Source organism: Aptenodytes forsteri, unplaced genomic scaffold (assembly GCF_000699145.1).
Source record: "Aptenodytes forsteri isolate BGI_AS27 unplaced genomic scaffold, ASM69914v1 Scaffold256, whole genome shotgun sequence".
Lineage (NCBI taxonomy): Eukaryota > Metazoa > Chordata > Aves > Sphenisciformes > Spheniscidae > Aptenodytes > Aptenodytes forsteri.
The window spans coordinates 3,063,071-3,076,678 of record NW_008795021.1 but is presented as its reverse complement, the minus strand read 5'-3'; the positions used below and the strand labels follow the sequence as shown (position 1 = coordinate 3,076,678).

At 39.3% G+C, this 13,608-nt stretch overlaps 2 protein-coding genes across 2 annotated transcripts in view; both read right to left on the bottom strand.

The window, feature by feature from the left end:
• Positions 1 to 2,501, bottom strand: part of B3GAT2 (beta-1,3-glucuronyltransferase 2) — a 166,399-nt gene extending 163,898 nt beyond the window's left edge. Inside the window, 1 exon segment of the mRNA XM_009275799.1 lies at positions 2,479 to 2,501. Within this exon segment, the coding sequence (XP_009274074.1) occupies positions 2,479 to 2,501 (23 nt within the window).
• Positions 2,502 to 3,329: 828 nt separating this feature from the next.
• OGFRL1 (opioid growth factor receptor like 1) overlaps positions 3,330 to 13,608 on the bottom strand; it is a 15,122-nt gene continuing 4,843 nt past the window's right edge. Inside the window, exons 4-7 of the mRNA XM_019471123.1 lie at positions 12,352 to 12,430; positions 12,193 to 12,259; positions 11,905 to 12,050; positions 3,330 to 10,351 (exon numbers count right to left, since the gene is read on the bottom strand). Of these exons, the coding sequence (XP_019326668.1) occupies positions 9,592 to 10,351; positions 11,905 to 12,050; positions 12,193 to 12,259; positions 12,352 to 12,430 (1,052 nt within the window). The 3' untranslated portion in view covers positions 3,330 to 9,591. The remainder of the gene's footprint in view (positions 10,352 to 11,904; positions 12,051 to 12,192; positions 12,260 to 12,351; positions 12,431 to 13,608) is intronic.

The following is a 13,608-nucleotide window of genomic DNA, read 5'->3' as shown; positions in this document are numbered from 1 at the left end:
ATGAACCGCTCCATAATCTTCCCCGGCACCGAGGTCAGGCTGACAGGCCTGTAGTTCCCCGGATCCTCCTTCCGGCCCTTCTTGTAGATGGGCGTCACATTGGCAAGCCTAACCTTTGTGAATAACCAAGGCATGATAACCTTTTCAAAACTGACTAAGAACTAGACTGCTCCTGAGCTTCCTCTAGATGCAGAGAAACCCTTCATAGGCTTCCTGAGAGCACTTGTTAATTGAGTATCAGCATTAGGTGCCTTGTAGTTTTGGATAATTCTACTACATTTCTGCATTTTTAGTTAACTAACTACTACAGATCTTCCTCCAAGTGACTGAGGGTCCCATGTAGGGCTGAAGGTCCCAAGTCCTAGTTCTCAGAAGTAATTCAAAGCCTTAATTTCAGCTGCCAGTTTGGAAGCAGAAAATTAGAAGCTTCCTTGTTTAAGCTTTCAAAGGAAATTAGAGAAGTGAAAATGCGAGGTTTCTTTTTTTTTCTATTTCTATTCTGAAATTGGAAACAGCTGCCACAAAATGTTTATAACCATACATAGTGCTCAATAAATGTCTAAACCTGGAAGGAACTGTGCATGAATTATGTCTGATTTATAAATCAAATAAAAATAGAAAGAGCCAGTTGAATTTTAAATGTCCTTCCTACATTCAGTAAGCCTTGAAATTACGGTGTCTACAGAATATTTCCTGCAAAAACGTCTAATGCATTGCATATACTATATCAAAATATTTAAAAAGCATTCCAAGAGCGTATCAGATAAGGCAAATACTTGGGCATAATTAAACCTTCATAAATTGGCTTTTCATAGGGAGAATTCTTGGAAAATAATTTTATTTTTAAGCTCATCCCATAACACGCAGACCAAGATTAACCACAAGGAAAGGTCTGAGCTGCAAGTAATTGCAGCAAGTAATTGCACTTGGGCAGGTCAATAAATACACCAGGCACATAACTTAGCTTGCAGGAATCAGACCCCAGCGGTGAGGCAGAGCAACCCCCCGCCCAGCCCCGGACCCCGGCCATGAGTGGCAGATCCCAGGCCAGCTGTGAGAACGCCAAATCTTCAGCTCACCTCCTTGTGGGGAAAGGAAGCGTGTTTGATTGCAGCATCTTCGGCGGGTGGGAGCAGGGCCACGTTACAACCCTGACCCCAGACTCTGCTTGACTGGCTCTCTGTGCCAGCCAGGAGTGACAGCCTTCCAAGGTGGGGACAAAACTGGGGACTACGATGTTTCTAAACATCCACTCTTCCTGCCCCCGCCGAAGAGAGCCACGCTTTAAAGAACAGGCTTCATGGAGCTGAAGTGCAACTTTCATACTGTGTACAAATGAGTCAATAAAGTCATACCAGAGTTTTGACTACAATGTAATCCACCTCAGAAGACATGTGAAGCTCAGGTTTCAAAAGCAGTGTCATTATATATCTTCATTTAGTCGCAAAATACTTTGGTAGATACTTTTGCTGCTTCTTTGGAGGATTATTTTTAAACTGCAGATATTCTCCAGTCACACCTACTGATTTAACTTTGAAGAGATAATACTTGGCCTGTTTGACCCCAGGGAGTGAAGATATTTAATATTTTGTCTTCCAGTTTATTACCCACACCAGACAAACAAAGCAAAATAAATCCATTAAAATGTAATTTTAAGAAGAGTATTCCCTTGTTTTGTTAGCTAAATCACATTTTTGCAATTAACATGATCGTTATAAACATTTTAGGCCTTGCTCAAGATCATCTGTGTATATCAAAATAAAATATTCTCATCCCAATTTTATGGCACAGCTCTGTTAGAAAAATATTTCAGCGAAACAAAATCAAAACAAAACCTTGCGGTTTAACTCCCTAAACAACAGAGGTAGTTTAGATTTATTTCAGCCGTCTCCACCACCGCTCTGTGCATAATAAAAGTGCTTCCCAACTCTCCTCGCACAAAATGCAAGCGCTGTCACCTCAGTCCTTCCTTGCTGTGTGCTCTTCCCACCGGCACAGGAGTGTGCTCTGCGTGCCCCCCATCACCCTGGCAGCTGAAAATTTCCTAGATTTCAGCCCCCAAAAGAAAGCAAAGCAGGTGAATGTATGCCCTGAGAGATATGCATGTATTTGGATCCACCGTCATATTTTCATGGATGTGGGGACAGAGCAGTGAGCTCCTTTACCGGCCCAAAGGCACCGCTGCGTTCCTAAGTAGGTGCCTGCCCCTTCGGCCCGGGAAAGCAGCAGGCAAGGCATGGGGTGCTGGGCCCATCATCCCCTTGTTTCACCTCCTCCAGAAGCTGGTTTGTCTCCATTTAACTGGGGCCAGCTAGCTTTGGGATACCAGTTTATGTTCTTACCCTTGTAATGAGCCCCAAGAAAACTTTTCAGAAGCGGCTCTGGCACCCATGAGGGTCCGTGCTCATACAGGAAGGATCTTTTTACCACAGACATGCTCAAAGTCTGGAGCTGCTGGTACAACAGCCAGCAACATACCTAAGTGTCTCCATATTGGCCATGGCCCTTGTTGTGAAGTTTATGCTCCAAGGGTAGAAGAGGGTAACTGCCTTGTAGCTAGTCTTTGCCAACGAGCAGATGAACTATCGCAGTTGCCTCAGGGAGCTGTAACTGAATTTTCTGGGGAAACCACCACGCCGACACATCGTGCTATTGCCTGCCAGTTCAACCCCATCCCTGGGTGACCTGACAACATGAAAGTAATATAGCCATGCTAACGCCAAGCTTTGTTTGAGAGACAGACCGCACATGAAGCCCTCCTTCTGCGTTAAGGAGCACCTGCTTCTCCTCACTTTGAGAGGAAATGTGTGAGAACAGGAAACCCTCTCCAAACCTGCTGGGCCCTTTATAGAGCTACATAAATCTGCAGCCCCACTATGTGAATAACAGCTTACTACAAAACTGGGGGGAAAAGGAGCTGAAGCCATCCAATTCTACAGCTTCAGTGCAGGATAAATACAACCAGCAGGTTAAATGTTGCCCCGCTAAGTTTAAGCGGCAGTAGCCAGTTGCTGGCACTGCTCTGGAGGGTTTCTGCCTGCACGGTCAAAATGGATACTTTACCCTTTAATGTTAACAGTGTCTTCATAGTACATATTTTTCTTAAATTAAAAAAAACCCCAAACTTTCAGTAAAGCTCACTCGGGGCCTTCCCTTGTTCCTCTGCTATCCATGGTGGTTTTGCCACTGACAACAAAAAAGGAGGACCAGAGCCTTTAATGCCCTACTTTTAAGTGTTGATACATTTACAGAAGACTATACAAACAAGCACCGAACAGCAATTACGCATTATTAGAGCTACACAATATTTGTACATGTTGCTAAAACAATGCTGCTAAATGAAGAAGCTTTATTAGTTTAGAGTTTTTGGCTGCTGTTATTAAAAATATATTTACCTGAAAGGAAATCCAAGTATTTCATTTTACAAACGATTTAAAATATAGCAGTAAGCAACATAAACTATTGCTTTTTATGTTTATACATTTTTTTTGGCATAACACTGCCATACAGTTACAGAATTATAAAATATATCTTTATAGTGCATTACAAATCCAGAAACTGGTTACCACTCCTACCACATACATATGGTATTGGTACTACCAAACATGCACAGCATTCTGTAATTAAACACTGCAAAGGAATACAGAGAAGAGAGCAGGACCATTCATAAAAACTGACATGTAGCCATTTCATTTTGCAAGTAAAAAATTAGGTTTTGGGGTTTTTTCTTTTTACTGCACTTTTTTCTTAGAACACATTTTAACAATGAAGTCTATGATATTTCCAAATTTTATAAGTGCAAAACTATACCTAATAATCTGTCGCTGAACTCAAACCGCATAAAGGGCAAACAACCGTGGAATAGGTTAAAACACAGAAAAAAGAGCAACTAATGATTAGCAAACATGCTTCAGCAGATCCCAAAAACGTAAGTGCCATAACCTTTTTTTACTGCAAAACAATAATTTTCACATAGTTAGTCACAGTAGTAAACACATTCAGTATATTTCACAATAAACTTTAGTTGATGAATACGCCACTAGACTTGTAAGCATGGTAGAATTAAAAAGTGCTGCGTTTCTAAGAAGCAAGAGACTTCTTTCAGAACAATTTGCCAATTCTCACATTTGTTATTTTATAGCAAACAGCTTAATGCTTTTGAAAATAAAGGTGATTGTAAGTGTAAAGCCACAGCAGGTCTCTATTTAATTGATCTCTATAGCTTTTGAACTAGATTTTAGGAGTCCATTATGTATGGCATGTATTAAATATATTCTTTAAAATAAACTCTTGCTTTCCCCAATGGTCTTAAGTATACTTAAGAACGTGGGCTGTAAAAGGAACACAGCTTTCAGGAAAAGAAATAGTTCACAGGCAATACAGAGCACAGATATGAGACACAGTTTACATTCCCCTTGAAGAACTGCATCTAAATACCTGTTAGTAGTGAATCTATGGTGTTGACCATGATGTGAATGGAGGGCAGGTTGCCCATGCCTAGGCCTTTTTTGACCCATCCTTCACTTTCAGGCTCCAATGGCCATCAAAACCATCTTTTGAGCAGTTACTCCAATTGCAATTGGAACTGGGGACACGTATCAAAATAAGTTACCAAAATGTGGAATGAGGAGTATGGTTCTCAGCAAACCCCAGATAGTATTTCCGTCTTCTACATGATCACAACGTTACACCCATTGATGCTGGTGTCTCCAAATCCAGAGGTACCTCACTCAGATGTGGGCTAGGAATAGGTTTTGTCTTTGACTGATCTTGCTTTTACACCGATAGGGAAAAAAACCCCTCTGTTCTGCGGTCGGAATCTGACTTTTAATACTATATACAAAAGGATTTATGTGTAAAAATTTATTCAGAAGGGACAAGTAAGATAATATTGTCAACAACATAGGACAAGTTTTCTGCCTAAGCAGACATCTTCTGCCTAAGAACAGAAATATAGGACATTTTCTGCCTAAGCAGGTATTTTATCATGAGAATCTCCCACGGCTTTTAAAAACTGACTTGAAGCGGATTACTGTTCATCTTACAGTAACTTTAGTAACTGCGCTCAAATGCACTAGCAATTCTTGAATAAACAGATCTGAGACAAAAGAGATGATTACTTTTTCCACACAAAACATAATTAAAACACAGAACTCGCAGCCACAAGGGATTGTGGAGGCTGAAAGAAACCATGAGTTCAAAAATGGAAAAATTCCTGGAGAAAAATGGGGTCACCTTATCTGTTCTTTGTTTCACACCATCTGTGGTGGCCACTGCTGGAGGCAGGATACAAGGCTAGAAACATCTTTGGTTCTGATCCACACCGGTAGTTCTTAGGACAATGTGTATCATTAGCATGATATCGTCACACTTTTATTCATGGCAAAACTTACTTCACATACTTGCATCTTATTCATAAATACAGCTTTTGTCAAAGAAATGCAATTTGATATGTTACCTGTAGAAGTATGGCATAATAAGAGTTACATTTTCACTTAAATGTATATATCTTACTATAATTTGTGATCAGTACCATCACAACTGTCAGGAAAAGAAAGGTGCAAAAAAATAATTCAATTAAACATATATACATAAATTTTATTTAAAAACAAACAACAGCTGTTTTCCATTTAAATCTAGTGAACGTTCCTTGACTTACCTTATTGGATCATCCATCAAAATTATACAAAGCTTCTAAGGTCTGTAAACTTTCTGGTTATAGTACAGGTATATGCAACTGCAGATTATTAGAATTATCCTGGAATAATTCAAGGAGGCTTACACTAGGTTACATGAAATATTAACTATGATGATTGTACAAATACCTAATACATCAGACTGCTGCAATCTTAGAGCAGGAAACTGAGGAGCTGACCAAGCCAGGGAACAGCTCTCAAAGGCTTATTGCAAATATTTTTAGCATTCTTCAGGATCATGCCTTTAACTATGAGCAATACGGACACCAAGAGCTCAGTTCTGCTCCTAGATACGTGCACACGCGTAACTGCTCTTCTTATCTGAATGGTCTGCGGTGCACACCTCAAGTACCCAAGCTTTCAGTCTCTACGCCAACACAGTATCAGGTACTGAGGCACAATTACGTCCTGGATAGTAGGGCACAGAGCTGTAACTAATCTTCAAGTGCTGCATTTTTGCATGATTTGTATGACCGCCTTCACTTGCATGTACGTACTCAGTAACATTTTGTCAAGTTGTGCATTCATATCCCCTCACCATAGGGTACTTGAAGTCAAATTCACAAGTGTATGCATATACACGCTACTCCCACTTAACAGTACCAGAGGCTACTCAGATGTACTTATTAGGAAAGAACCCCTGTATGGGAGGTTCTGTTCAATTCATAAATGAATAGCTCAGATTCTAGTAAGACACTGGCCAAAACACATTATTGTAGTAAGTACACAGAAATCCCTGAATACTTAAGCGCATAGCGAGACAAAAACAAGTTTAACAGTGAGCAAATGTCCTGACTTTCTTTGCATATCCTCAGTTTCTGAAGTAATGGTTAAATAACTAAGTACTGGCATTTAAGAGAATACAAATCATTTCAACATATATCGTACTGCAAGCCTGAAAGCCAATGCTTAGAAACTTCAAGCACAGGGTGCTTCTGGTTGCTAAGGCCATGATTCTGTAATGAAATGCATACAGTGCACACACTTGATCCTCACCGGGATGCTACGCTGTGTGACTGCCCTGCAATGAATCCTTCTTTTAAGCACTTCCAGAATCAGAAGAAACAGCTCCTCCATGAAAAGAATGATAAACCATCACATTTTACATAGAGCAGAATTTGTTAGTTAAAGCTGAAGAGTCCCATGGGAGTAATTCTCTTAATGAGACAGATTACAGAGCGCAGGAGCCCACCTGACACAAAAAACCTCACTTACCTAATCTCCATAGTTCTTTGTAGGCAATTGGTATGCCACTACTCTTCTCACTTCTATGAAAACTGATGGAAATATACTGAGTTGCAGATTTAAAAAAAAAATAATTGCAGAGTTAATAAGGATATGAGTCCCAAAGTTCTTGACTGTATTTTCAGATATACTGGGCCTTTAATGCAGACAGCCCTGCCAGATTAAAAGTACATTAAGTACTTAATTATGAGTGGAGAACCAGCAAGTATGTACAGGTGAAAGCTGTGTCACAATAACAGAATACCGTACTGCAGGGAAATCTTTTGGATGCACATCCCGAGAGCTTTCTGGTTTAAAATTAGAGCAAGATTTCTCTTTTTTTTTTTTTTGTTCAGTAGACAAAAGATGAAAGATCTCCTGAGGTCATCGATGTTCAATCAAATTACAGTATAAATATAATAACACCCCCAGCATTCCTTATTTCACTTGAACACTATGCATTTTTTTAAAGTGTTTAACCTTAATACTAAAATCCATAAATTGAAGGCTCTGTTTAACTACCTACCTTTTAGTTATGTTCCTCATACACAGGGTATAAATTTTCCCTATGCCATTCAAGAAATAACTATGTAAAAACAACACTATTAAGTTGGCATGGTTAGGCACTCAAGATTTAAAAAGTCATAGGCAGAACATAAAGTTGTCCTCCCTGTGCGTACACGTGGGGACAGAGTCCTTAACTACACGGACCAATTTTACCTCAGCATTTCCTGTCCCCTTCTGCTCTGAAGGTCAGAGGCAAACATGAACAAGGGGATCCTAGTTCAAGTCCAGGGTATTGTGAAAGGCTTCTCAGCACCCTTCCAGCTTTAAAGAGGCGGTGGCTGCGGGACGAATTCTCTGGGGCATTTCTGCTCAGACAGACTTAATGCCTTCTTGAGCGATCTGGGTTACCCTTAAGAAAAATCCACATACATACGTTCCTTTCCTTACAAGTCAGCACTGGAGAAGGAGGGATATGTCTTCCTTCTTCCCTGCCTCTTCAGGATGGAAAGAGCCTAATCTTTGTCCATGTGTACCAAGATCTCTAACTGCCACTCTATTTGATCCCAAGAAACAGTGCTACCTGGGGAAAGCAATGGATGATGCACTGCCATGGTGGGAATTAGCGAAACAGAAGAATACAAGACATTTTGCCTATGTTCTGAAACCCCTGAAGACTTTGTCAGTTTGAGTTATAAGACTTGAATAAAGTCCTGTAGCACTCTGACACTCAAACTGTAGACAGCCACTTGCCTCATAACATTTCATCAAAAATACATTAAAGGCAGTGGATAATATATACACTTTTAAATAGAAAATACATACAGAAGTTTTAGACTATTTTAGGACTGTAGAAAGTGTGAGTTCTACCTGCATTATTTTTTAAATCATATTCTACACAATTAACTTGCAGGGTACTATCTCGTTCGACTGAATGGCATGAAGTCAGAAGAGGCCACTCAGGGAAAGCAGACAGTCCTTCAGTGAAGAAAGTTGGGAAAGATCTTAACTGGGAAATTCCTACCTGCTGGGCTCCAACCAGGCCAGCAGATCGGCCTGCCTCAGGTTTCAGCCAATGATCAAAATAACATTAAACTGTGAAAGACCTCTGACAGAGAGCAAAGAGAGGAAACAGACAGCTGGAAGGAAGCATCAGGACTGCCTTTCTCTCTCAGATCAGCAACAGGGGTTCAGCACTGGGCAGACCTTACCCAAAACTGGCCGAGAAACATGCAAGTTCAGGTAGGATCCAGCTGGACAGGCCTGGTGACATCTTCTCTGATGGCTTTGATGATTAAGCAGCGCTTTGTGGTAAAGACACTGCTTTTCAGCTGTCCGGAGGCTTTCCAGGTGCTGAACCCAGCTGGGGGGGTTGTTTTATTACAGCTGATCAACAGAGAGCTTTCACACTGAGACCAAATCTGAGTGATCAAAGAGATCCCTCCCTCCAAATTAGTAGTAGTAACAAATGAGTCAAAAGAAGAGAGAACTTAGCAGGGACTAAAAGAAGTCTAAAGTGCAACTTCCCTTGTACCCAAAAGCTGTGGATACAGTTTCGTTGTAAGTTAAACTTTTATTCAATGTACAGTGATACCCAGCTGCATAGGACATTTTGATATCCTTTACTAAGTGTCTCCGACAAGGATGCTAATCTAAGGTAAAAGATGCTGTGCAAATACTGCCATTAAACATGAACATAGTTCCTAAAAAAATATCCACTAGGGAAAAAACTGTGCTCTCGAAACAATTTCTAGTCATTTCATAAAAGGAAATCAACACTTAAAGCATAGTAAAAGAAACTTAAAAATTCTGATGTTCCAAGGCTTTCTAGTAAGTTACGCTTTTTTTTTTTTAAAATACTGGATTAATTTAATGGCAAAAAAATAGATAAGCTTTTCTATGCAATCTGTCTGGAAAAGATAATGAATTTCTTAGCTTTGAATAGACACGATTGTTTTAAAGAGCCACACCTGGTTGACTGCTGATAAACTAAGGCTGAAAAAAATAAAATTCATTAACCTAACAGAAGCCTAATCTGATGCATTCGCAACAAGCATAGTCTCATGAACATTCTATACTACACTAGATGGAAATTTCACCCAAAATGAAGGAGTAATGAGTAATTTGCTTCATTCAATATGAAACATAATGATTTTTAACCTCAGACTCATGATTTGAGCTCATTCTTGTTTTTTGTGGTGGTCCCCCCTGAAAGCGTATCCTTATCAAAGTTATCCTGTAGATCTACTGACGCGTTATTTGAAGAATTCTCAGTGTCACATGAATTTTTCTCTGTAGTGCCTGGGTGATTTCCACAGTCATTGTTCAGATTTTCATCATCTTTTCTGGAATGAGAAGCGTCCTCCTTTCTGTCTGAAGTATCATTAATTTCTTCTGATTTTGAAAGCTGACCGGTATCGGTATCACTGTTCTTTTCACCGTTGTTCTGCCTAACAGCATCACAGTTCATTTCTTGTTCATCCTGGTCATTTTCTTCCCCGTTTTTTGTGAGTTCTACCTTTCTTTCTTCAGTTGTTTTACCAGCTGAGCTTCCACTCGCTGATGTATTCTTAGGCTCTTTTGGTTTCTTATGCTTAGAAATATAACTATGGTGAATAGAAATCGGGGATGCTGGCTTTTTATTTGTTTTGCTTCCCTCCAACTTCTGTTTTCTTGGGGGTCCCCAGATAAAATGCTCTGAGGGCGTATAATGTTGCTGGGCAAATCTCAGGAGTTTCCTCCTTTCTCTTCGGTCTCTAATAGTATACACAAAATATTCTAGAGCACTTTGCTTAATGTTGGGAATGGTATCTTCCACAAGAGCTTCATGGAGAATAAATTTTACCAGGGGAGATTTGAAACTCTCATATCCAAGCTCGCCAAGACTTTTCAGAATTCGAGTGATTCTCAAGTAGTTGTGTTGAGACCTTTGGAAGAAAAGGGTGAAAAAATTCCATTGAATCAGAAAAAAACCCACCTTACAGATACAGAACTGGAACTGCAATTCCTCACTCCATTTTATCACTCCGGGTGTATACTTCAGGCTTCCTGTACTTTAATTTCTCACAGATGCTGAAGCTTGCTAGCACCTCCTTTGCTAGAATGTTGTGAATGAAAATTAGTGTCTATAAAATGCACTGAGGCAACAGGCTGAAAAAAAATAAAATCAAAGTGTGTACTGATTTTGACTCCTTCTGCTGTATGTATTCTTTCTGAGGAGAAAATCCAGACACTTTATAAAATATGGGATCTGTAGTGTATTGCAGTAATGCAGCTACAGACTAGGATTCATTGCACTTCACTTAAGCTAGACTAAGTCTAGATTAGCTACCTGCACTTCTGATAGAGCCAGTGCTAGGAGAAAGACAGGCACCTCTGGAGAGCAAGTCCCACTGTCCTAAGAAGTGTCTAAGATAAAGGGAACGAACTATCTTCTGGAAGTGCTTGTGAAGAGCTCTTTCCCTCATAAAGTACACCTAAGTAAACAGTAAAACTTAAATGCCTAAATTTTAGATGGCTAAAATTAGGTAAAAAGAGTCCCAATTCCTGACTTAAAACTGTGTAGCTACTCACTGGTGAGAATATAGGAATTATAGTGTAAAAATGTGCAGTGAGTAACCTTTGGGCTTCCTGAAACCCTGTTTTATCTGTGGCCTGAGTCTAAGCCCACACCCATACTGGCTCATATAATATTTAAGTAAAATTAATAACAAATTATTCCCATTATTCACCCAAAATTATCCATCAGCAATTCTACCTACAAGATTTCATTTGGACGGGAAAACAAAATGCTGCAAGAAAACAATCTTCAGCTCCAAGGTCAGAGGTATTAGGAAAGTGATCACAAGATTTGAAAAGAGATTTTGATACAATCAATCCGCGTGGGACAAAATTCAGTGCAAACTTATGCTCCACACAATGCCGATGAAAAGCGACAGATGTAATTTGCTGAAAGTTGGGCTAAAGTTTGACTTAATGCATGTCTAAACCTCTCCAGTGAAGCACTGCAACTAAAAAGTATTAAATACATAATACTTTATGTTTTGAGGAGAGAGGGAAATCTTGTTATTTAGCTTCCATACTGGTGTGGAGAATTTGATTTTTCTCAAAAAGAGGTGTGAATACAGAGATAAGCCACTCGTTCTTTCCAGCTGAGCAGCAGTGCTTTGGGATCAGGTGAAAATGCATTCAGTAGCATGACAAATAAATTCATTTGGAACTGTGATCTTCTTCAGCACCATCTGAAGTTGTATTTTCAGGGAATTCAATGACGTCAGTTAGACTGGTAATGGGTGAGAAGCACAATAAAATAAAGGGGAAGGAGGAATGTACACATACAGACACAAACCAGGCATTGACTATTTCTTTCTCTCTTTTTCCTGGCAATCTTTGGAAAATATATCTTCCCTTTCTCTAGAAAACAAAAGGCTAAAGAGATTCTATGGCAATTCTAGAGAGTGGCGTGCATGTCATTACTTACTCATTCAAATGTTGAAATCTTTCTTGCCAGTTAGCAGCTCGTGCTACGTTTCCAGTTTTATCAGTTAGTTTTATTCCAAAAAACTCCAACATCATTTTGTAAGCCAAAAGGAATCTTCTAATTGCTTCTTTTGTTTTCTTGAATTCCTAATAAACAAAGAATACGTCCAAAATTCTAAGTGGCACTAAAGCAAGTACTTCTGCATTGTATAAAACAACTCTACATAACAAAAAGCAGTTATGTATTAAAATTAATGTGATGGTTTGTATTGAGCTCAACTTGTATTACCTCAATTTCATATGTAGTTAACTCTTTAGCATAGAAGTTCAGACCTTGTTCCCTCAGTGGGAAAAGCCTGTTAAAAGAAAAAGCACATTACGACTCACAGTATATGGACACTTAATCAAATTAATGCTTTGAAGCAGAAATAGGTAATAAGTGACCAACCACTGTATGTAAGTGTGGTTATGTTCCAGTTTTTCATAGTCTCCTTTCCATTTATTTAGGACTTCTTCAATATAAACCCCTGCATAAAAATAATTTGAAAACTGTTAGGTAGCCATCAAAACCAGCGTTCAGCTACATAAAGTACATGCCATGTTAACATAATGATAGAATACATACTTTAATTCTCTTTCATGTATTATGTGAAATAAGGTCTATTACAGCCATAAATAAATTAATTTTAATTTAAAATTAATTTAGTTACTAAAACTTAATTAAAAATAAGAGATTTATCAAATTTCAATATAAACAAAACCAACTGGCTTATACTGAGTTACTTACCAGCAGAAGGTATGTGACAATAACCTCGGTAAAAGGTTCTCATGTCCTAGATCCCTTTATCATACTGACTGGTAATTAACAAACCACTTACATAAAATATTGCATCATGAATCACCTGTCATTGCTTTAACATGACAAAACTCTGCGTGTGTGTGTGCGTGTATATATATACACATCTATCTATCTCATATGTATATATGTATATCTCTATATATGTATCTCATCTTAGTAGAACAAAGCCTCAACTCTAAGAAATCTCCTATTCCAGGAATCTCTCCAGCCACAAATAACATTACAATTGGGAAATCTTTCTCAATTAGTTGTAGCCAAAAGTCTTGCTGCTATTGCTATGAGTTTGACCTTGGGTTCTCAGGTCATGCTCAACAAATGAGAATTTCAGCTTTTAGTGGTCTCAAAACAGTTGTGGAGTTCAGTCAGTTCCTCTTGGAAAGACACAGTGATGGAAAAAGGGGACAAAGTACATGTAGAAGGAAATTAATAATTCTTCACACTGAGACCGTGCTCATGAAATTCAGTCATGGGCCAGGGCACTTTTCCAGGTGTCCTGGTTTTGGCAGGGATAGAGTTAATTTTCTTCCTAGTAGCTGGTACAGTGCTGTGTTTTGGATTTAGGATGAGAATAATTTTGATCACACACCGATGTTTTAGTTGTTGCTAAGCAGTGCTTACACTAGTCAAGGACTTTTCAGCTTCTCTTGCCCTGCACAGCCAGGACAGCTGACCCAAACTGGCCAAAGGGATATTCCATACCGTATGACGTCATGCTCAGTATATAAGCTGGGGGAGTTGACCTGGGGGGCGGTGACTGCTGCTCAGGGACTGGCTGGGCATTCATCAGCAGGTGGTGAGCAATTGCATCGTGCATCACTTGCTTTGTATATTCTTATTATTATTATT